The 26282-nt window shown below is 42.2% G+C and overlaps 1 protein-coding gene across 1 annotated transcript in view; it reads left to right on the top strand.

Annotated features, from left to right (window-relative positions):
* LOC111972072 (nck-associated protein 5-like) overlaps positions 1-26282 on the top strand; it is an 85207-nt gene that overhangs the window by 45190 nt on the left and 13735 nt on the right. The window contains exons 7-10 of the mRNA XM_023998916.2: positions 6044-6217; positions 6359-9282; positions 9861-9978; positions 16408-16489. Of these exons, the coding sequence (XP_023854684.2) occupies positions 6044-6217; positions 6359-9282; positions 9861-9978; positions 16408-16489 (3298 nt within the window). The remainder of the gene's footprint in view (positions 1-6043; positions 6218-6358; positions 9283-9860; positions 9979-16407; positions 16490-26282) is intronic.

A 26282-nucleotide genomic window follows, 5' to 3' on the forward strand; every position in this document is an offset into this window, starting at 1 on the left:
AAATAAGCAAAGAGAAACAACAGTCCATCATTACTTTAAGACATGAAGGTCAGTCAATACGGAACATTTCAAGAACTTTGAAAGTTTCTTCAAGTACAGTTGCAAAAACCCTCCAGCGCTATGATGAAACTGGCTCTCATGAGAACTGCCACAGGAAAGGAAGACGCAGAGTTACCTCTGTGCAGAGGATAAGTTTATTAGAGTTACCAGCCTCAGAAATTGCATCCCAAATAAAGGCTTCACATCTCAACATCAACTGTTCAGAGGAGACTGCGTGAATCAGGCCTTCATTGTCGAAATGCGGCAAAGAAACCACTACTGAAGGACACCAATAAGAAGAAGATACTTGCTTGGGCCAAGAAACACGAGCAATGGACATTAGATTTTGGTTCCAACCGACGTGTCTTTGTGAGACGCGGAGTAGGTGAACGGATGATCTCGGCAAGTGTGGTTCCCACCGTGAAGCAAGGGGGAAGAGGTGTGATGGTGTGGTGGTGCTTTGCTGGTGACATTGTCTGTGATTTATTTAGAATTCAAGGCACACTTAACCAGCATGGTTACCACAGCATACTGCAGTGATACGCCATGCCATCTGGTTTGCGTTTAGTGGGACTATCATTTGTTTTTCAACAGGACTATGACCCAACACAGCTCCAGGGATATTTGACTAAGAAGGAGAGTGATTGAGTGCTGACTCAGATGACCTGGCCTTCAAAATCACCCGACCTCAACCCAGTTAAGATGGTTTTGGATGAGTTGGACTGCAGAGTGAAGGAAAAGGAGCCAAGAAATGCTCAGCATATGTGGGAACTCCTTCAAGACTGCATTCCAGGTGAACCTGGTTGAGAGAATGCCAAGAGTGTGCAAAGCTGACATCAATGCAAAGGATGGCTACTTTGAAGAATCTCAAATCTCAAATATATTTAGATTTTTTAAATCCTTTTTTGGCTACTACATGATTCCACATGTGTTATTTCATAGTTTTAACGTATTCACTATTATTCTACAATATAGAAAATAATATAAATAAAGAAAAAACCCTGGAATGAGTAGGTGAAACCAAACTTTTGACTGGTACTGTATATATATGTAAATAGTGACACAATGAAAAAATACACAGTAAATGACGAGTAAAATGACGAGTACAAATGACATGGCTATATACAGGGAGTACCAGTACCGAGCCGATGTGRAGCGGTACGATGTAATTGAGGTAGCTACAGTATGTACATATAGGTAGGGTTAAAGTGACTAGGCAACAGGATAGATAATAGACATTTGTGGTATTGTGGTATTGTGGTATTGTTTAGCAGTTTGATGTGTTGGGGGTATCACCATAACTGGAAATTCCCCAAATAGCCAAAGCAGACATGCACATATTATAGATTTAACCAATGCCCGGACAGCCACACAAACATGAATAGTTCCATCATGGCAATGTTACTAACCAAGTAATAAGGCCCAGAAACATTCGATATTAACAACACAAAGGAAAGTGAAAGTCTTTGAAATGAATACCACGTCCTCACACTGACCTGGGGTGAGTTTCCTAAAACCGTCTTAGCTAGTGGTACTTTATTTKTATCAATGAACCAGGTGTACGCCACACGTAGTAGTAACTGTAGAGCGGTAGTCACATAGAGGCACACAGGAGATTCTTTCCCTCAGGGTTACGTAACGCTCCATGGGCCCAGGCCAAGCTTGGTCTGTTGCGCTGCTTTCCCCATGTCTCTGTCTAGTGTGAAAATGAAAGTGAACAGCAGTACAGACTAATTACTGGATGGACTGCAAGCCATGGTGCTCAGCAACCCGAGAGGGGAGAGGAGAGATGAGGAAGAAAAGAGGGGGGGGGGGTGAAAAGGCTTTATCTTTACATGACCTTTTCATTCAATTTCTATTGCATATTTGGAGATTTGTGGAGATGCATCTCATCCCAACAAATTCTGAATCTGTGTGTGTCTTTTAGACATATGTGATATTGGGATTGTTCTCTCTGCTACCTTACGTCAAGCGGTTCCCGTAGCGCCAAGTCTAGATCCAAGAGGCTTCTGAACAGCTTCTACCCCCCAAGCCATAAGACTCCTGAACATCTAATCAATTGGCTACCCAGACTATTTGCATTAACCCCCCACCCCCCGTCTTTTACACCGCAGTTACTCTCTGTTGTTATCATCTATGCATAGTCACTTTAATAAGTCTACCTACATGTATATATTACCTCAATTACATCGTTTAACCGGTGCACCCGCACATTGTCTCTGTACCGGTACCCCCCTGTACATAGTCTCGCTATTGTTATTTCACTACTGCTCTTTAATTACTTGTTACTTTTATTTCTTATTCTTATTCGTATTTATTTTTTTGAACTGCATTGTTGGTTAGGGGCTCGTAAGTAAGCATTTCACTATAAGGTCTACTACGCCTGTTGTATTCGGCGCATGTGACTAATAACATTTSATTTCATTTCATTTGATTACTTTCGAATATCAAATATGGACATTTCCTTACGGCCAGATGTGGACTCGTTCTATATCCTGAGATATGTGACATCCTATTTTCTGTCTTCATGTTGACAAGTACTGACTGTATACATATCATATCTGTGTTCTCAGCACATTCAAAGGCCTTTCTTTGAATTTTGTCTGAATTTTTGTTCTGTGATAAAGGTCAATATTATATAAGCGTGTTGATGCAATCAAGGTGACATTGGTTATACCCAGCTTTTATTTTCACATTCAAAATTAATCTTAATAGCAGAAAACAAGCACATTTTAGTTATTGTACAGTATCCCCTAGCTTTCAAATTCTCTTAAAGTCATTCAGATATGAAAGCAGGGAAAATTCTCCCAGCACTGGAACCGAAGTCGCCCTTGACCCGTAATCGCTGCTGTACATGGAATGTTTTTGTTTTACTGTATCAGTGATGTCAAATCTATGAGAAACTCTTGGAGTTGCCAGCGGTAATTAGCTTGCAGATTAATCCGCTTGAACGTGCTTTTGTTTGGCATTCTCCCGCAGCGCTTGTGAAATAAAGTATAGAGCAGATCACCAAATACTAGGTGAATATCAATGAATGGACTAAATCGGCCCAGTCCCCAGCTCCCTGATGCAATTATTTTCTATTCACATTAATTATTGCTAACAGATGACACTAATGACTTTGAGCGGATGCTGGCAATGGCAGCCCTGTTAGGGATCAATGCTATTTAAAAAGGGGTCACAGCACACCTAACACTTTCCGTCTTTCAAAATGTTTTGCATGTCAGCAATCAAGTTTTCAAGATATAGAACTTTCAAAATACAGAAAGTGTCTCAGTATGATGCATTTGAAAGTTCTATATCTTGAAAACTTGCTTGCTGACATGCAAAACATTTTGGGACTGTATCAACAGTGGAATAATGAAGTAAATGCCAAAATATAGTTCTTGAGTGGTATTTRCCTTCAAGTTTAAATCAACGTTTATTGGTCTCTTACACAGTTTAGCAGATGTCATAGTGAAATTCTTGCGTTACTAGCTCCTAACAGTGCAGCAAAAATGTCAAACAAATACAACAAAAAATAGAAACAAGAAATCAGGAACTAACCCAGATCAAATCAAATGTTATGCGTCACATGCGCCGAATACAACAGGTGTAGTAGACCTTACAGTGAAATGCTGACTTATTTACAGTCAACCAAATTAACACTTTATCAGTAATCCAAATGCAATCTATGCGTATATACACCAAAAATATATATTAAGAATGATATGTACACCAGTGAGCTATGTCGAGAATTCAGTGTCAATAAACAGTATAACAAAATGTGATGTACAGTAGTAGATGTATTAGAATGAGCTATGTGAAGAATACACTAAATGAATACACAGTGTGAAAAACATTATGAAAGAAATAGTCCAGTGTTTAATGTCTCTATATACATGGGACTGCAGCATTGGCTGTGTGTGAGTGTGTGTGTACACTACCAGTCAAACGTTTTAGAACACCAGCTCATTCAAGGGTTTTTCTTTATTTTTTACTATTTTCCACATTGTAGAATAATAGTGAATACATCAAAACTATGAAATAACACATATGGAATCATGTAGTTACCAAAAAAAGTGTTAAATCAAAATTCTTAAAAAAGCCACCTTTTGACCTTGATGACAGCTTTGCACACTCTTGGCATTCTCTCAACCAGCTTCATGAGGTAGTCACCTGGAATGCATTTAAATTACAGGTGTGCCTTGTTAAAATATCATTTGTGGAATTTCTTTCCTTCTTAATGCATTTGAGCCAATCAGTTGTGTTGTAACAAGGTAGGGMGGTATACAGWAGATAGCCCTATTAGGTAAAAMACCAAGTCCATATTACGGCAAGAACAGCTCAAATAAGCAAAGAGAAACAACAGTCCATCATTACTTTAAGACATGAAGGTCAGTCAATACGGAACATTTCAAGAACTTTGAAAGTTTCTTCAAGTNAAATAAGCAAAGAGAAACAACAGTCCATCATTACTTTAAGACATGAAGGTCAGTCAATACGGAACATTTCAAGAACTTTGAAAGTTTCTTCAAGTGCAGTCGCAAAAACCATCAAGCGCTATGATGAAACTGGCTCTCATGAGGACCGCTACAGGAATGGAAGACCCAGAGTTACCTCTGCTGCAGAGGATAAGTTCATTAGAGTTTACCAGCCTCAGAAATTGCATCCCAAATAAATGCTTCACAGAGTTCAAGTAACAGACACATCTCAACATCAACTGTTCAGAGGAAACTGTGTCAATCAGGCATTCATGGTCGAATTGCTGCAAAGAAACCACTACTGAAGTACACCAATAAGAAGAAGATACTTGCTTGGGCCAAGAAACACGAGCAATGGAAATTAGACCGGTGGAAATTTGTCCTTTGGTCTGGAGTCCAAATTGGCTTTTGGTTCCAATGCCGTGTCTTTGTGAGATGCGGTGTGGGTGAACAGATGATCTCCGCATGTGTATTTGCCACCGTAAAGCATGGAGGAGYAGGTGTGATGGTGTGGTGGTGCTTTGCTGGTGTCTGAGGTCCTTGGTGATCTTCTTGGCCTCATCCATCAAGTGTGGCTGAGGGTTGGCCAAGTAGACCTACCATTCTGGGAACAGACACATTCTCTTTMCTCACAGGCTATGTGATTGAAAGTTAGATAAAGCATTTTCCCTTTGGGAAACGACGTCCCATGGTTCCAACCAGAGAGAGAAGTTAAGAGAGGAGGAGTGAGGCTGAGTCATAGACCACTGTGTGATTATCGATCACTGTCCATCCTGTAGACTCACGCTAAACAACAGTATTACTCATCTGACATTTGTCATTTATTATGCATTAACTTTTGAGATATGATAGAATTCCAAAAACTCAAGGGTCTACAGGCTCAGTGAATTGTACATCTAAGTCTTGGCACTGAGACCACAGATTGTAAAGCGTTCAGTAACTGGGATACAATCCAATGTGCGTTATAGCAGAGGGCACTATAGAGTTGTCAATGCGTCTTTCAACAGCATTTTCGCTGATGACCACATAGATTACATTCATCAAAAACTCTGCACATGTCAGCTAAATGGGAAATTAGCTCTAAAAGTATTTTATAGTGCCCTGTGCTGTAATGCACATTGGATTGAATCTCAGCCTTAGTTTCTGACTGTTGATCAACAATACATAATCAAGACAAAACAAAGATTGTCTGCATGCACAGATAAGACGAGTGAATGCCTGCATTGCAGAGTGAGATTTCTGTGACAAGTGGAGTGGAGAATGGCATACCTTTCCTTAATTAGCCGTTGGATGGAAAGGGACAGTGATATATTCAGTAGTTAATTTTTTTGTTAATCGTGAACTGCTTAACCTATTTGGAAACTGTTTTTAATTGCTCTGAAGATGGGCTTTCTACCAAAATCGTATCAAAATAAACCTTTATTTTCATTCAAGTCACTTCTCTCTGCTGATACTTCACTTCCATGTGTCTGTCTTTTGAATTTCCGTGCGGGGACAATAAAGTTTGAACTTAATTTCTGAACWCACTCCTTATTTTCCAGGAAGTCCAGCAGAATGGGAAGGCAAGTGTTCCTGCAGGGAGGTGGCCCAGCCTGCTTAGTCTAACCTGTCCACGCAGTAGCTGCAGTGGCAGCGAGGCCTCATTATCCAGCGCCTCTACTGAGTACTCCAGTGGCTCACATACTTGGGCAGAAGGACGTCGCTCCTCCAAGCTGGTGAGTCTCCCAGTCTGAACTCAAACAAATTGCATTCATAAATTACGATGTAGGATGGATCCTCAACCTTCATCAAGACATTCCAATGTCTTTATTTTTTGTTGTTGTTGACAACTAAAATGTCTTTCTCTTTTGTCACAGTCTGTGATAAGCCGGGAGAAGAGGATGAGCGCAGGGTCAGTGTCCAGCAATCAGTCTGTCCCAGCGGAGCAGCCCGATCTAAATTGGAAGGAGGGACACATTCTGAAAGGCCTGAAGAGGCTCCAAATGCGCAGCCCAACTCCCAAGGAGACATCTTCACTCGCCTCCACGTCACATTTCAAGGACTGCATTACCTCCAACGAGGGCATATACTCTTTAGGGGTTAAGGGTGGGCCCCAGGGGGTAGTGCCTAAATTGCCATTGGCAAAGGGAAATTATTTTAAGCCAGGAGCAGGAGTCAGAGCCTTAATCTCTGACTCAGACGATGCAGATGATGAACTGCCTCAATCGCCAGCCAGGGAGTCCTGCGTCCAACCCATTAAAGAGTCTTTCCATCTGGAAGGAGAGCCTGCGTCTGAATTGGGAACGGCACAAGGGGGAAAGAGCTCTACGGTCTACAACTCCCAAGAGGAGCCTGTAAGACTCGTAAGTCCCAGCAACTCTTTCTCACCTATCAAAGATGTCTTCCTGCTCGAGGGTCCCACACTGAAGCCTGGACTCAGCCCAACGGAGAGCCCTAGCATTATGAGTGGACTTCAAAATAAAAACTGGATAGAGAAAGACAGGCTAGTTACAAGACATAGTTACAATTTGAGGCCAGAGAGCGTTAAACAGCCACAAAACAAAGTTACGGTCAAACATCTAGAGGCACGGGCTAGGGAAGTGAGCCTACCCATTCAGTATGCAGCAGCCAGAGCTCTGAGTTGGGTTAGTGAGGCCAGACAGCGCAGTGCTTCCATGGATACGAAGCAGTACAGAGAGCTGAACAGCCAGGGTGGAGTTGATACCAAGGACTACACCATTTCCGAGTCCCGACAGAGGAAAACAAAGCCTAAGGCCTGCGACTCAGCAAGGAAGGCCTTTATCCTCCGAAGCAAGAGTGCGGATGGAGGTCCAGACCAGGCCAAGCTACACCAGCCCCTACGTCAGAAACTTATCAAAGTCAATCAAAGGGCCAAGAACCGCTCGAACCCTCCTGGGCCCAGTGGCCCTCGCACAAAGATTAACCTCAGCAAGGCACCAGGTCCAGCTAAGGCATCAGTACAAATGGCTGAGAAAGGTGAGACTGCTAGTGGGGTAAGAACTTCAGGGCCCCTTGAGAATACAYTACATGGCTCCCCTTCTTACTCCCCTCAGAAACTGGTCAAAGTATTTGAGCCACCTGTGCTGAATGATTGTCCCAAGAGCACATCTAAAGTATCCCAACCAGTCTCCAAACTCCCATCAAGAAACGACTGTGGGGTAAAAGGCTCCAACTCCAACAATTCAGCTTMCTCTCCACTTAAACAGAGGCAGCAAGACCAGCACTCGGATTCCTCTCGGAATGATATCAGGTCCCCTTCACCTCCACTCCCACCAGGTCGGACCACCTCCCTACTGATTCGACCTGGTTATGGCTCCTTACCGCAGGCGCATAAGCCTGTGGTTATGCTCCAAACCTCTACCACCGTGAAGGCAACTGCCCGTAGCACCAAACCTCCGTCAAGTCATCATTCAGCTGTTTTACAAAAGCAACCTCTAGCCCCCAACAAAATGCAAGACACTCGTCATATGGCTCCCAAAATGGGTGTTGAGGTGAAAAAGTCACCAAAATGGGTCCCTGCCAAAGTCTACCATCCTTTACCAACTTCGACCACTCTTCAAGAATCCAAGGAAACAGACTCTTCCCAATTCTCAATGAACAGGACTGTGGCACAAGCCTCCCATCAGGAAAATAGTGTTCCCTTTGTGGTGCCYAATCAGGACAGCTTACCTGTGTCCCAGCAAGGCAATGGTGAGCCACAAAGTACAGAGCCCTTACCTCAGGCCTCAGCGTCTCTACTTTGCCATGACATAGTTAGTATCTCTCAACATTCTGTGACCAGGGCAGTAAATGCATCCCTTCCTGTTGGCTCCATAACCAATGAGACAACCCCAAACCTGGGCAACAACTTTGCAGTTATCACTGCTACAAAGGGAGTGCAGACTTTTGACACCTTCAACCAGGACACCTACAGACGTCCAATGATGCACTGTGTCAATGCAGCTGTAGCCAAGGCCAAAGCCAGGAGAAAGCTTGAGACACACTGTAGCTCACTAGAGGAGGCTGCACTCCCACCTCCAGTGGCAGAGAATGGTGTAACWTTGGACTGGAGATTTGATGAAGAGAGCTGGCTATTTAAGCGCTCGGTCTCAGTCTCGACCCGACCTCCTCTCCACCCGGTTATGGGCATGAATGGAGCGAAGGCTCGCAGTCAAAGCTTCGGCGCACGCTATATGGACAGACCGAACATCAGCAGGTCCGGAAATGTCCGTAGTCACATCAAAACTAACTCAGGAAGCTCTTTGAATTCTCTTGGTGATGTATTCCGGGGTAGTATGAGTTGCTCCAATAGCTACAATTGTCCAAGGAACAAATCCCACATCAACAATGTCATGATTGAGGAAGGCTTGCCAATACCTCTGCATCTGGAGGCCTCCAGTGATCGATTTGGTCTCAAACACCAGAGAGTAAACTCATTTTCACATCTCCAGACCGAGAAACAGTCCCCTAGCACCTTCTATGAACGTATCCATGGGGAACCAGAGAGACAGTCAAACATCTCCACCATTGAGGAGAAGGTCATGATGGGAATCGAGGAGAATTTGCAGAAATCTCAGCAGAAGGAGAAGACAACTGAAACTAAGCAGAAATCCGGTTCACTGTCAAACTGGTTTGGWTTCCGCAAGAGCAAGCTCCCTGCTCCGATTGGTAAAAAAGGAGATTCTCCAAAGGGAAAGGAGGAGAAGAAGGAACCTAAGCTTGGATCTCTCTTGGGTGGGAAGCAGGCAAAGTTCGACAAAAAGAAGGAGYGGAGGGAAAGTGAAGGTCATCAAATGGATGGGTAAGGCTTTTATAATGTTTAGGTGGGGTAGCTGAGAAGTCATGTTCACCGTTTTACTGCTGGGAAAATAATGTTTATGAGAGGCTTCAAGACAATGTAACTTCTTATTCATTACAAAAATAACCTTGCTTTAATGTAATGCATTGGTCATCTTTACCATAAAGGCCGAAATCTACTGTTACTTTTCACTTAAAGGAGATTTTTGATATTGTCTTCAGTAATGATTGAAATCAATTAAATCCAACATCAGTATCTCTGCTTAAAACTACTGAGTTCTATAGTTTTGAGTCATACCTCATGTACACTGAACAATCCCAACTTGACTGAAACATCAAACAGATCTCTTCATATCTTTCCATGAGGTGATTTACTGCCCCAGATAACCTAAGCTGTTAGAAACATGTATCACTCCACTAAGTCCAGAGACCAGTTCAGACATCTTTCAGACCCATATAGCACAGCAAGGTAGGCAGTGGCTTCACAGTATCATTTATTATCTGAAACACCCCTGGGCATGTTGAGTCAGTATGAAAGACTGGCAGATTATAGTGGTTGCGTGAAAACCTGTTTTCTTTCAGCTCGGTTGGGAAAAGAGACTCCCAAGATACATTGCTCGTCTGCCTTTCGATGGCCTCCCTGGGAGCCCCAGGTAACAGCAACATACAAGGACAAACCGACATCTGTGGGGACACAAAGGTACATTCAATTATACACAACATAAGGAGAAGGACTGTGTTATCGGTTTAGGTTCCATTTTATGTCGATTTCAGTCAACACGGGGATTAAATTGAATTTGAAATTAGAATTGAGAAATTAGAATTAACCTTATAGGCATTTTCCCATACAAATTCTATGTTCAATTCAATTCCTGAATTGACTAGAAAATGTATTGACCATAACTCTACAATGTGTCCATTTCATGTCTAATGATTKAATTATGGGGTATGCATGCATAATGTCTCTGAAAGGCCAATTATAGAAAACAATATTTCTGTTTATGACAATTTGTGTCAACACCCCTTTGCATGGACCTCAAGTCCGATAAGTGAATTATACATTTAACTGTGCCAGTTAATTTCAACCTGTCAGTTTTTTTGGAAGACTTGTGTTACTACCTCTTCCCTAGCACTAGAAGACACACTTTCCGAAAGGAAGWATTTCTGTATAATAGCATAATCTGTACAGGAAGGAAGTTAAGAAAGAAATACTGTATGATCAAAACTGACCTCGCAAGGTCCCATCTATTGGAAAAACAGAGATGTGAGATTAATACAAAGGGAAAAMGGGTGGGTGACAGAAAGAAAGAAAGGAAAATATGAGAAGAATATAAAGGACCCAGGAATACATGTGGCAGATCAGATGGATATGGAGTTAGGGTGAGAGACAAGAAAGACAAGAATGGAGAGAAGGTGAATAGAGAGAGAAAATTGTAACAAAGACTTACAAATAAATAAACGCCAAAGAAACATAGATAACCGGAACAAACCCTTCATATGTTTAGTATGGATCAGTGTAGGTCGCTGAGGGGAGGACGGCTCATAATAATCGCTGGAATGACGTGTTTGATGTTTTTGAAACCATTCCACCTATTCTGCTCCAGCCATTACCAGGAGCCCGTCCWCCCAAATTAAGGTGCCAGCTGTCTACCAAATTAAATAAGAATGGCGCCGGAGGAGATGGCTGCTGTTTTATGGGCTCCTAACCAATCGTGCTATTTTGTGTGTTTTTTCGCATTTTGTAACTTATTTGGTACATAATGTTTCTGCCACCGTCTCTGATGACTGAAAAGAGCTTCTGGATATCAGAACAGCGATTGCTCACCTCGAACTGGACGAAGATTTTTCTTTACTGAGTCGGACGCAAAGGATTTACTCCAGGCACTGGACCAGGCCAAAATCCCGTCATTCGCATTGAAGAAAAGACGGTGATAGAGGGGACGCAGGTCCAGGTGCCTTGTGAGAATTGGTCGGCAAATGGGTAACCCGCCTCTACCATCCGTCCGTTTGGCCAACATGCAATCATTGGAGAATAAACTGGATGAGCTCCGTTCAAGACTATCTTACCAACGGGACATTAAAAACTGTAATATCTTATGTTTCACCGAGTCGTGGCTGAACGACAACATGGATAATATACAGTTGGCTGGTTTTTCCGTGCATCGGCAAGATAGAACAGCTGCCTCCGGTAAGACAAGGGGTGGCTGTCTGTGTCTATTTGTCAATAACAGCTGGTGCGCAAAATCAAATATTAAGGAAGTCTCAAGGTTTTGCTCGCCTGAGGTAGAGTATCTCATGATAAGGTGTAGACCACACTATTTACCAAGAGAGTTTTCACCTATAATTTTCGTAGCTGTTTATATACCATCACAAACTGATGCTGGCACTAAGACCGCACTCAACGAGCTGTGTAAAGCCATAAGTAAACAAGAAAATGCTCATCCAAAGGCGACGCTCCTAATGGCCGGTGACTTTAATGCAGGGAAATGTAAATCTGTTTTACCTCATTTCTACCAGGATGTTACATGTGCAACTAGACCACCTTTACTCCACACACAAAGCTCTCCCTCGCCCTCCATTTGGCAAATGTGACCATAATTATATCCTTCTGATTCCTGCTTACAAGCAAAAACTAAAGCAAGAAGTACCAGTGACTCGCTCAATACGGAAGTGGTCAGATGACACAGATGCTAAGCTACAGGACTGATTTGCTGGAACAGATTGGAATATGTTCCGGGGCTCATCCGATGGCATTGAGGAGTATACCACATCAGTCACCGGCTTCATCAATAAGTCTATGACATTGTCCCCACAGTGACCGTACGTACAGTGGGGAGAACAAGTATTTGATACACTGACGATTTTGCAGGTTTTCCTACTTACAAAGCATGTAGAGGTCTGTAATTTTTATCATAGGTACACTTCAACTATGAGAGACGGAATCTAAAACAAAAATCCAGAAAATCACATTGTATGATTTTTAAGTAATTAATTTGCATTTTATTGCATGACATAAGCTATTTTGGATACATCGAGAAAAAGAGAAACTTAATATTTGGTACAGAAACCTTTGTTTGCAATTACAGGATCAGACTTTCTGTAGTTCTGACTAGGTGTGCACACACTGCAGCAGGGAATTTCTGGGCCCACTCTCCCTAAGACTTCTCCCAGATCCTTTCAGGTTTCGGGCTGTCGTGGCAATAATCCGGACTTGTCAGCTCCCTCCAAGTTTTTCTATTGCGTTCAGGCTGGAACCTGGCTAGGCCACTTCCAGGCCTTGAGATGCTTCTCTTGACGGGAGCCACCTTACTTGGACCAATGGCTGTGTGCTTCGTGTCGTTGTATGCTGGAAGACCCAGCACCGACCCATCTCCTCGCTCGTTACTGAGGGAAGGAGGTTGGTTGGCCAAGGATCTTCGCGATACAGCCCTCCCATCTCGCCGCCAATACGGTGCAGGTCGTCCTGTCCCCTTTGCAGAAAAGCTCCCCAAAGATGATGTTTCCACTCATGGCTTCACGTTGGGATGTGCTTCTTGGGTGGACTCATCCTTTCTATTCCTCCAAACACGGGCGAGGGAAGTTAGGACAAAAAGCTTCTAATTTATTGTCTCAATCGACCAAACTGACCTTCTCCTTACCTCCTCTGGATCATTCCAGATGGTATTGGCAAAGCTTCAGCGCGGGCCTGGACAATCGCTGGCTTGAGCAGGGACCTTGCTGTGCGCTGCAAGATTTTAATCCAGGACGGCGTAGTGTTGTTACTAATGGTTTTCTTTGGAGCTGGTGGTCCCAGCTCTCTCAGTCAGTTGACCAGGTCTGCCGTGTGTCTGGAGCTGATCCCTACACAATTCCTCATGATCATTGACTCGCCCCAGGTGAGATCTGCATGGGCCCCGACCGGAGGTGGATTGCCGTCCATCTTGAATTCTTCCATTTTCTAATAAATTTGTCAACATTGTTTGCCTTCTCTACCAAGCTGCTTGCCTATTTTCCTGTTGCCCATCCCAGCCTTAGTAAGGTCTACAATTATACCCTGATGTCCCTTACAAGCTCTCTGTCTTGGCATTGTGGAGAGGTTGGAGTCGTTTTGATTGAGTTGTGTGACAGTGTCTGGTACTCGGTACTTAACAGCGTAACAGTTAAACAGGTGCCAGTTTCTGACAGGTAATGAGTAGAGAACAGGACGGGCTTCTTAAAGAAACACATAACAGGTCCGTCACGAGCCGGAATTCTTTCACTGGTTGGTAGGTGATCAAATACTTATGTCATGCAATAAAATGCAAATTAATTACTTAAAAATCATACAATGTGATTCTCTGGATTTTTGTTTTAGATTCCGTCTCTCACAGTTGAAGTGTACCTATGATAGAAATGACAGACCTCTACATGCTTTGTAAGTAGGAAAACCTGCAAAATCGGCAGTGTATCAAATACTTGTTCTCCCCACTGTACATACCTCAACCAGAAGCCATGGTTTACAGGCAAAATCCGCACTGAGCTAAAGGGTAGAGCTGCCGCTTTCAAGGAGCGGGACTCTAACCTGGACGCTTATAGGAAATCCTGCTATGCCCTCAGATGAACCATCAAACTACGCTCGTCGGATGTGGCAGGGCTTGCAAACTATTACGGACTACAAAGGGAAGCCCAGCCGCGAGCTGCCAACTGACACAAGCTGATCCTCAACACGGGGGTCCCTTAGGGGTGCGTGCTTAGTCCCCTCCTCTACTCCCTGTTCACCCATGATTGCATGGCCAAGCATGACTCCAACACCATCATTAAGTTTGCCAACAACACAATGGTGGTAGGTTTGATCACCGACAAGGATGAGACAGCCTATAGGGAGGAGGTCAGAGACCTGACAGGGTGGTGCCAGGACAACAACCTCTCCCTCAACGTGATCAAGACAAAGGAGATGATCGTGGACTACAGGAAAAGGAGGGCCGASCACGCCCCCATTCTCATTGACGGGGCTGTAGTGGAGCAGGTTGAGAGCTTCAAGTTCCTTGGTGTCCACATCACCAACAAACTAACATGGTGCAAACACACCAAGACAGTAAGGAAGAGTGCACGAAAACGCCTATTCCCCCTCAGGAGACTGAAAAGATTTGACATGGGTCCTCAGATCCTCAAAAGGTTCTACAGCTGCACCATCGAGAGCATCCTGACTGGTTGCATCACCGCCTGGTATGGCAACTGCTCAGCCTCTGACCTTAAGACACTAGAGGGTAATGCATACTGCCCAGTACATCACTGGGACCAAGCTTCCTGCCATCCAAGACCTATATACCATGCTTTGTCAGATGAAGGCCATAAAAATTGCCAAAGACTCCAGCCACCCTAGTCATACACTGTTCTCTCTGATAACGCACTGCAAACAGTACCGGAGCGCCAAGTCTAGGTCCAAAAGTCTTCTTAACAGCTTCTACCCCCACGCCATAAGACTGCTGATTAGCTAATCAAATGGCTGTCCTGACTATTTCCAATGACTCATCACCCCCTTTTTTTACACTGCTGCTACTCGCTGTTTATTATACATGTATATGCATAGTCACTTTACCCCTACCTACATGTACATATTACCTCAATAACCTCGACTAACCTGTACACCCACACATTGACTCGGTACCGGTACCCCCTGTATATTGCCTCGTTATTTTTATTTAATTATTTAGTAAATATTTTTCTTAACTCTTATTTTTCTTAAAACTGCACTGTTGGTTAAAGGCTTGTAAGTAAGCATTTCATGGTAAGGTGTATGTATACCTGTTGTATTCAGCGCATGTGACAAATAACATTTTTAAGGGCTTGTAAGTAAGCATTTCATGGTAAGGTGGATGTATACCTGTTGTATTCAGCGCATGTGACAAATAACATTTGATTTGATTTGACCTCCTGTGGTATGGATCACTCCAACACATTCACACATGATCACAAACATGGATGAGATACTGGAGATATTTAATATACACTTAAGAAGAAATAGAAACACGTAAAGTGTTGTTCATGTAAAAATAAAAGAATCCTGAAATGTTCCATACCCACAAAAATATAATTTCTCTCACCTTTTGTTAACAAATTTGTTTGCATCCCTGTTAGTGAGTATTTCTCCTTTGCCAAGATAATCCATCCACTTGAGAGGTGTGGCATATCATGTTTCAGCATGATAATGCACGGCCCCATGTCGCAAGGATCTGTACACAATTCCTCAAGCTGAAAATGTCCCAGTTCTTCCATGGCCTGCATACTCACCAGACATGTCACCCATTAAGCATGTTTGGGATGCTCTGGATCAACGTGTACGAAAGAGTGTTCCGGCCAATATACAGCAATTGAAGAACACTGGAACAACATTCCATAGGCCACAATAGACAGCCTGATCAACTCTATGTGAAGGAGATATGTCGCACTGCATGAGGCAAAATAGATTGGGGCCTAATGAGTTTATTTCAATTGATTGGAACTCAGTAAAATCTTTGAAATTGTTGCATGTTGTGTTTATATTTCTGTTCAGTGTAGATACTGAGGAAAATCTATGGACCATTTCGATTTGTACAAACATTCACAAGCAGTCTTGATAATAGAGTGATCATTAGAATGAACATTGGTTTGAAGTATTTTCAGTGAAAGTCCATCATTGTCCTGATGTGATTCAGATACATATTATTTACCTGTTGCATGGATAAATTATCAGATAGTCTTGACAGCTAAAATGGCAATTTAATTAGAGTTTGTTATAGGCCTATCAGAGATTTTCCCACCAAACGTKAGACCTACTCTGTTCAATTACATTACCAGGGGTGAAAATAAGTCAAATCTGGCAAGTTGTCAACTGGCTAAATGGTCTTCTTGCTGTTTCAGAAACTTTTGTGAGATTGTGCTTTACAAAGAACTGAAATCATGTCTTAACATAGAGGACTGGGGACTCTTTATGCCTTTTAAGGAATATATTCATACCACTTTATAATCATAGAGTCAAACCATGATGATAGATTGCCACCACAAATTAAATATAAAACATGTAATCACAAGTACAGACAACTCATCTGTTGCGTTACAATTCACATATCCACTTTTTAGTCCCCTATTCTGTACATGTATAATTATGTTTTCTTCCTGCTTCCACAAACAGACAAAGACACAGAGGATGAACCTCAGGACTGATAATGACCACAGAGTTGCTTTGAAGAGCCCCAGTGAAGATCACTTTATCGGTAAGGGAATTAAGAAAACTATTTGTGTTGTACTTGATAGATGGGTCACGTCGAAAATTAACCCCTTGCTTCTACCCATAGCAACTTCATGTAGATTTGTAAGAATTGGGGAGGTGTTTTATGATAGTAACTCCACTCTAAAATCCTATCCAGATCTACACAAGTGCACTCTCCATCAGTCAAGGACCATTTTACCCTCTGCTTTAACCCCAATGCAGTGATCTTCAAACCATAGAGATCCTATGAAATGAGTATTCTAATTACAAATTCAATTCTATGCTTCAAACCTGGTCCTGAATACATTAAAATCGTTCAACCTTTGAATTGCTCAAGCACTGGTAATGCTAGCAGATTTCCTTCCTAGCCCCCTGACCTCTTTTCTGTCATGTCTTTGTAACCTATGACCCGAAGTGAAAGGGATGGAATCGCAGTTGAAAGAGCAAGGTTGAGAGCAAACACTGTTTCACTGTACGTGACAACCCCTCACTCAGAGTTACCGTTTCCTTTTATGCGTTTGACTTCACAGAGAAATACTGAAGCACAGTGTGTTCGGTCTTTCTCTCATTAAGGATTATTTAGATAGTATCAAAGTGACAGCCAAGCATGCTAAAATGAAGTGTTTCAACTCTGCGTGAGTCGAAGCAATAATGCAACTTGTCGAATTTAATGGCAACTAGAAGCAACTTCCAAGTGAGTGGAGGTCTAAATGTCACTCGGTATATTTGAGCAATTTGAACATTTAAGGACAATATGCTGACCTATGGTAAAACCTTTGGATATTTGAATCATTTACTTGTTAAATAGGTCTGCCAAAGCCATCTGTAAAATTAGCATGTCAAAACGCATTTAGTCAAACAAAGGATAACCATCCTTAAACTACACTGAACAAAAAAATAAACGCAACATGCAACAATTTCAAAGATTCTACTGAGTTACAGTTCATAAGGAAATCCGTCAATTGAATTCAATTCATTAGGCCCTAATCTATGGATTTCACATGACTGGGAATACAGATATGCATCTGTTGGTCACAGATATCTTACAAAAAAGGTAGGGATGTGGATCAGAAAGCCAGTCAGTATCTAGTGTGACCACCATTTGCCTCTTGCAACACGACACATCTCCTTCGCATAGAGTTGCTCAGGCTGTTTATTGTGGCCTGTGTAATGTTGTCCCACTCCTCTTCAATGGCTGTGCAAAGTTGCTGGATAATGCACAGCCCCATGTCCCAAACATGCTCAATGGGTGACATGTCTGGTGAGTATGCAGGCCATGGAAGAACGGGGACATTTTCACCTACCAGGAATTGTGTACAGATCCTTGCGACATGGGGCCGTGCATTATCATGCTGAAACATGAGGTGATGGCTGCGGATGAATGGCACGACAATGGGCCTCAGGATCTCATCACAGTATCTCTGTGCATTCAAACTAAAATAGAATGCAATTGTGTTCGTTGTCCATAGCTTATGCCTGCCCATACCATAACACCACTGCCACCATGGGGCCCTCTGTTCACAATGTTGACATCAGCAAACCACTCGCCCACACAACGCCATACACGCGGTCTGCCATCTGCCCTATGCAATTGAAACCGGGATTCATCCATGAAGAGCACACTTCTCCAGTGTGCCAGTGGCCATCGAAAGTGAGCATTTGCCTACTGAAGTCGGTTACGACACCGAACTGCAGTCAGGTCAAGACCCTGGTGAGGACAATGAGTACGCAGGTGAGCTTCCCTGAGACAGTTTCTGACAGTTTGTGAAGAAATTATTCCGTTGTGCAAACCCACAGTTTCATCAGCTTTCTGGGTGGCTGGTCTCAGGTGATCCAACAGGTGAAGAAGCCGGATGTGGAGGTCCTGGGCTTGCGTTGTTACACATGGTCTGCAGTTGTGAGGCCAGTTGGACATACTGCCAAATTCTCTAAAACAAGGTTTATTTTACAGAAATTCTACATTAAATTCTCTGGTAGACATTCCTGCAATCAGCATTCCAATTGCACACTCACTCAAAACTTGAGACATCTGTGACATTGTGTCGTGTGACAAAACTGCACATGTTGAAGTGGCTTTTGATTGTCCCCATCACAAGGTGCACCTGTGTAATGATCATGCTGTTTAATCAGCTTCTTGACATGCCACACCTGTCAGGTGGATGGAATATCTTGGCAAAGGAGAAATGCTCACTAACAGGATGTAAGCAAATTTGTGGCCACAATTTGAGAGAAAATGTGAACATTTCGGGGATATTTTATTTCATCTCATGAAACATGGGACCTTTTGCGTTTATGTTTTTTGTCCAGTGTAATAACATGTGTAAAGTAACAATTGTTTGGAGTGGAGGATTGGTTGGGTGATTTTCCCTTTCAAAATCTTCTTTAAAGGGCCTGTGTGAACAATTTGATTGTCTATCCTGCAGCCCTGTTACATTCAGCTGTCAAGTGACCTCCCTCAACCATTTGAAAACCTTGAAATAAGTTCAATAGACATGAATAAGTAACACAATTTCCAGTGAATAAAAAATGAGCAGATGGTTAACCTTCTAGCATTGGTCTCACCCCTAATGAAGCCTTCACATAAGGCAGGGGTCCTTAAACTTTTTCAGCCTGGGACGCAAATGAGAAATTCAGTGTTTTCCTGGGACCCAAGCTCATAAAAACATGCCACCATTTGGGGGCCCTAATCAAGATTTGGTTAGGAGGTCCCCCGACCTCGCAGGCAAAACAATTCAGTGGCTCCCTCTTGATGGTGGAGAGAAAATGTAAGTATTAAAGTGAATTTCCTGTAATTCTACACATTTTGCCATGGAGCATAGAGGAAAGGTCCAATGCAGCCATTTTTATCTCATTATCAAATCTTTTCTGGGTAACAATTAAGTACCTTACAGGGATTGTTTTAAATAAAAATGATTACAAAAATAAATAAAATAGCTTCTTAACAAAGAGCAATTTCTCAAGCAAGAATTTTGCTATGATTTTCTGGGAGTTGTTTGGGTGGGGAGGGAAAAACTGAACATGTGCAGTTATTGGCAGYGAGGTTTGGAACTCTCTTATTTTTCTATTAACAAATTCACCACATGGAATTTTGACTTCTATAACCGAACGTTTTGTACTCACAATACTCTATACCAAAATGATCCCATATATGCCACGGCAAAAAAAAGGCGTATTAGCTAAGTCACAGAATGACACTTCCCGCGTGGCACACACTGGTTGAATCAACATCGTTTCACACTGGACACACACTGGACACACACTGGACACACTGGACACACACTGGACACACTGGTTGAATCAACATCGTTTCACACTGGACACACACTGGTTGAATCAACATCGTTTCACACTGGACACACACTGGTTGAATCAACATCGTTTCCCACTGGACACACACTGGTTGAATCAACATCGTTTCCCACTGGACACACACTGGTTGAATCAACATCGTTTCCACATCATTTCAATGAAATTACATTGAACCAATTGACGTCTATCCCCAGTGGGTTGATCCAGACAGATAAACTCAATCGTTGGGCGTTTTTTTTAATTCAAACATTACATTTCACATTTGATGTAAAAAAAAATTCAGAGACAGCCATGTATGCATTAATGAATCAATTATACAATTATGCGATTCCTTTGACTTGGTTTTTACCAATCTAACTACATATCAACATAATGGTAATCATGTATTTGAATGGTAAATCTCTATTCATAAACTGGGTAAATCAAGATATAGCCTAAGCCTATTCACAATACAGGTGAATGCATATTCGATAGGAATCTGTGCATGCATTCGCTGTTTTCCTGGGGCTACAGATGACAATCGGTTTCCCTTCCATTTGGGAATTGTTTTATTCTACTGATCAAGAACATTTGCATAGAAGTAGCAATCTCTTCTTTTATAAAAGGGTGCGTCTCTTTAACCCAGTAATGACGTCATTCATGACCAGGCACATGCCCACACAGTTGAGTTGAGTTCGGTGAGGGTCTGGGGAGAAGATGTGACACAGACAAAAGGGGAAAGTATCTTTGGATGGGAGGGAGAGACGATTAAGTGAATTAATACCGTTTTTGGTGACAATAAGCTTTGAAATCAGCATATTTTACATTATGGTTCGTATATTATTATTATTATAATAATATTGACACTGGATGACAGCTGATATCAGGAACATGATGACTCCTCGTCAAAATGAATATGGCGTGGAAAGAATTCAACTCTTTCCAGATTCTACAGGAACAAAGTTCAGGAAGCCATCTGTCATGCAAAACAGACATTTTAGTCAAACCAGATTTCTCATCTTAAAAAAGAAAACCCACACACTTATTAGCCTCCTGGACTGTTTATACAAGCGATCAGACATCCCATCCACCATAACCACCCTCATCACCATTGACAAAATTGACTACACCATAACCATTGAACACCTAATCTAACTGGGTGTCAGACCTGCCCTCACAGCATAGCTCTGCAGTTTTGTGACCGTCCGCAAAAAAACAGATACGCTACCAAGACAGCCTCTCAGGCTGGCAGGAGCTGATGGCGTGGCTCGAGGAACTCTTCTTGGCCCTCTCATCTTCCTTGCGGTCATAGAAAGTGCAGCCCAGGATTTCGACAATAGGTGGAAATATGTTTACGATCTAAATCTGGTCCACACGTGTACAACAGGAAACATCAGCACACCATAGCAGGCCCTGAACAACTTCAACTGTCAAATGCAAAGTGACCTTCACAAGAAATCCACCTGTCCCGTGCCCTTTCCGGATCGAGGGCCAGCATCTCAAAGTATTAAAGAGTATGAAGATTTTAGTGGTAATGGTACAGAAGGACTTACAATGGGGTGAGCAGGTTGCAACTATGGTAACCAAGAGCAACAGTAAACCTTTTCTCCTTCGCTACTTTAATATGTTCCATGTGCCACAGGAAGACCTGATGACCATTTGCACCGGCTACACCGCCTACACCGGCCCACCATGGAGAATACTGCTTCTGCTTGACACAGCTCTGTGTTTCGATGTGTAGCAGGAGACAGAACGCGTCTCATTCCTGAGCGTTATGTTGGCTGCGTGGTCCCATGGTGTTTATACTTGRGTACTATTGCTTGTACAGATGAACGTGGTACCTTCCGGCGTTTGAAAATTGCTCCCAACGATGAACCAGACTTGTGGAGTTCTACAATTATTTTTCTGGGGTCTTGGCTGATTTCTTTTGATTTTCCCATGATGTAAAACAAAGAGGCACTGAGTTTGAAGGTAGGCCTTGAAATACATCCACAAGTACACCTCCAAATGACTCAAATTATGTCAATTAGCCTATCAGAAGCTTCTAAAGCGATGACATAATTTTCTGGAATTTTCCAAGCTGTTTAAAAGCACCGCCAACTTAGTGTATGTAAACTTCTGACCCACTGGAATTGTGACACAGTGAATTATAAGTGAAATAATCTGTCTGTAAACAATTGTTGGAAAAATTACTTGTGTCATGCACAAAGTAGAGATCCTAACCGACTTGCCAAAACTATAGTTTGTTAACAAGAAATTTGTGGAGTGGTTGAAAAACGAGTTTTAATGACTCCAACCAAAGTGTATGTAAACTTCCGACTTCAAATGTATATATATATATACACATACATACAGTGCATTCAGGAAGTAATCAGACCCATAGATTTTTTCCACATTTTGTTACGTTACGGCCTTATTCTAAAATGATTTAAAAAAAACAAGAATATCTTGTCAATCTACACACAATACCCCATAATGACAAAGCAAAAACAAGTTGTTGTTTTTTACTCTAAATTGAGCTCAGGTGCATCCTGTTTCAATTGATCATCCTTGAGATGTTTCTACAACTTTATTGGAGTCCACCTGTGGTAAATTCAATTGARTGGACATGATTTGGAAAGGCACACACCTGTCTACAAAAGGTCCCACACTTGACACTGCATGTCAGAGAAAAAACCAAGCCATGAGGTCGAAGGAATTGTCCGTAGAGCTCTGAGACAGGATTGTGGGAAATTTGGGTTTGGGGAATTTGGGGAATTGTACCAAAAAATGTATGCAGCATTGAAGGTCCACAAGAACACAGTGGCCTCCATCATTCTTAAAGGGAAGACGTTTGGAACCACTAAAACTCTTCCTAGAGCTGGCCGGATGGCCAAACTGAGCAATCGGGGGAGAAGGGCCTTGGTCAGGGAGGTGACCAAGAACCTGATGGTCCCACTGACAGAGCTCCAGAGTTTCTCCATGGAGATGGGAGAAACTTCCAGAAGGACAACCATCTCTGCAGCACTACACCAATCAGGCCATCATGGTAGAGTGGCCTGACAGAAGCCACTCCTCAGTTATAGGTACATGACAGGAGTTTGCCAAAAGGCACTTAAAGGACTCTCAGACCATGATGAACAAGATTCTCTGGTGTGATGAAACCAAGATTGAACTCTTTGGCCTGAATGCCAAACGTCACGTCTGGAGGAAACCTGGCACCATCCCTATGGTGAAGCATGATGGTGGCAGCATCATGCTGTGGGGATGTTTTTCAGCAGCAGGGACTGGGAGATTAGTCAGGATCGAGGGAAAGATGAACGGAGCAAAGTACAGAGAGATCCTTGATGAAAACCTGCTCCAGAGTGATCAGGACCACAGACTGGGGCGAAGGTTCACCTTCCAACAGGACAACAACCTTAAGCACACAGCCAACACAGCGCAGGAGTGGCTTCGTGTCAAGTCTCTGAATGTCCTTAAGTTGCCCAGCCAGAGCCCAGACTTGAACCGGATCGAACATCTCTGGAGAGACCTGAAAATAGCTGTGCTACGACGCTCCCCATCCAACCTGACAGAGAATAAGAGGATCTGCACAAAAGAATGGGAGAAACTCCCCAAATGCAGGTGTGCCAAGCTTGTAGCATCATACCCAACAAAACTTGAGGCTGTAAGGTGCTTCAACAAAGTACTGAGCAAAGGGTTTGAATACTTATCTAAATATGATATTTCATTTTTACATTTTTTGTACATTTGCTAAAACATCTAGAAACCTGTTTTTGCTTTGTCATTATGGGGTATTGTGTGTAGATTGATGAGAAAAAAAACCCAATTCAATACATTTTAGAATAAGGCTGTAATGTAACAAAATATGGGAAAAGTCAAGGGGTCTGAATACTTATAGCTTATAAAAAGGAAGAGATGCTTATGCCTAACCGCAGAGAGGCAGTGATATGCCGGTGGCATGCTACGACACCGGCATGCATTTCTTCATGTCAGATGGCTACTGCGTCTGCTATACAGATATAAACGTACAGAAGGAGGGTAATTCATGATTTTTTCGATCTGAATATTTTGTATAAAGATAAGCATTATATTGTTATATTGTAAGGGTAACTCTGGTGGACCTTAAACAGTCTTCTTGACCTTTAATTCAACTGTCAGAGTCAGCTGGAGTGCCGGGGCGCACTGCCTTCATATCATAGGCCTGCAGTAGCTAAAGCTTAATAATAGCCACACCATACCAAACCTTCACGAATGTTTCTAAACTTTGTTAGGGTGATATCAAAAGTAAGTCAAGCCATTGTTTATAGGGAAAATACGATCAGAAGAGCTAATGTAAACCAAGGAAAAAACACACTATCCTCCCTTGTGCCCCCCAAAAACCCACACAACCCTCCCAAAAGCAAAAGAAGTTTGACAACCCTCCCCTATTTTGGACCACCCCTCCTCCAGTAAATTGTGTGATCTGTCCTTTACCCTGTAGCGCGAAAAATATAATTCATATCGCTATGTGGTTTAATCACCAGTGACATTTCCATACTCCGCCAACGAAGCAAATGTGTCTCATTTATCTTGTCTCCTCTGAATTAATAAATAGTCTTATAAAGATCTTTGGTCTTTACCAAAGTGAATTTCTAACTTTTCTGGCCACGCACCCTATCAACCCCTAGCAAACCTTGAAACCTGTGTGTTAAAATCTGCTTTAAAATTTGACAAAAACTCTGTTGATTATGTTGATGATTTTTTTTAATGTATTCAACCACCAAGCCACATTGATGCAAAGTTGATAAATCTAATAAAGTTGATTGGTCGTGTACACAGTTTAGCAGGTGTTAGACTAACACTTTGAACTATGCTGCGGTGCATTGAACTTATTTTTAATGCTTGAATATGGATGAACTGTAAACGTCCTGCCATGAATACTACTTTCTTCCTTCTCATCAATATTTACACACGAGGACACCCGAAGGACTTCTGTGTGACTTTAAGATATTGAATATACAGTTGACCTTTAAAGAGTTTAGATGTTCATACTGTTCCATTTGTGRATCTCCGGTTGTTTGTAGCCACTGAACTTTGTAGGTGTTAGCTTGTTAGTCCTTGTTCAGTGTCTTTTCATTCTTTCAGGCAAATTGAAAGGAGATCAGACAAGGACAGGATCCTTAGCTAGTGCCAAMGGCTTTTTGAGGGCAATCAATGGTCAACCTCTCTGATGCTGCCTTCCCATGCAAGGAAGTGTCACAGAGGTCCTTGTTAWGTTTTTCCTTCAAAAACACTAATCAATAACGTCTGCGATCTGTATCGTGCTCTTTCCCTTATTAGTTCATCCTATTAGTTACTCCTGCTTGTGTGACAGGAAAGCAAGAGCTACTTCCATCGTTGTTGTTATTTATTTCGAGAGCTGTTTGTCACAGGTTTGTCACAATTTGYAACTGACCCCCTGAATCGTCTAAGTTTATTCTTGATGTATAATTAAAACACATAGTGAATGAAGACACCCAATTATCAGTGAAGTTGTCAGTTAGCAGCCCACCTGTTTCTCTGGATTGCTGAAGAGGAGCCAGTATTTTATTTTCTGTTGCTAAAGAAGTCTACTGGCTATTAGGTAGAAAATCATGCCAGCATGACAAGGAGACAGGGACTTTGATGGTTTGATTTCAATATATCTTGTTCTGAGCTGTGTTTGTCTGTGCCAGGAGGTGCATGTGAAAGAATGCAGTGTGAGAATGTAAAATGACAGAGTTGTCATTATTGTACTATAATTATTTTATACATTAAATATTCAAACATTGTGTTGCCCAGCATACTACATGAAGTGTACAGTTGTATTACAGTTGAAAAAGATACGTATTCAAAATTGCTTGAACAGTAATTCATTAGCAATCGCTTTGTCACCAACTGTASAATATCATAAATGCACTTCATTTGACACACTGCCACTAAATCACAATKTCAATTGGTCTCAAAAGTGCCACATTTCCCCTAAGCTTTATCCACCATGATTCCTCTCTGTTTGGGTGAAGCCCATTCTCTCTGGTGGCAACCGTGGTATCATGCGCTAATTAGCGAGGAATCATTAGCCAGCATCACAGTTAAATGTAATTGGATTGTACGTAACTACCATCCATCTGGCTTGGCTCTTAGAGAGGACCTTTGCCGAGTGGCGTAGAACGAAAAAAACAGACCATCTGTTGCATTAATGCACTGAAATTACCACAAGGCGGCCTGGGTGACAGCCAGTCGCAGCTGGTTAAGACTCCCTCATGCACAACATAATGTGGTRGAGATAGGACAGGGGACAAGGAGAGAACAGACAATCAAACCAGGCTGGAGAGAAAATAATTCATTAAAATTGATCATGTTYAGGATAATGTTGCATTTCATGTTGTGGAGACATATTTCCAATGCTATTATAAACCCATTAATTCATAGATTTTCGATGTTATACTAGTCATAACATGAGGTAGTTATCATTATTCAGAGGGCATAAATAACACAAGATTTTTGCGGTGTGATTGTATTTCGTTTTT

Source organism: Salvelinus sp. IW2-2015, linkage group LG2 (assembly GCF_002910315.2).
Source record: "Salvelinus sp. IW2-2015 linkage group LG2, ASM291031v2, whole genome shotgun sequence".
Classification (NCBI taxonomy): Eukaryota; Metazoa; Chordata; class Actinopteri; order Salmoniformes; family Salmonidae; genus Salvelinus; species Salvelinus sp. IW2-2015.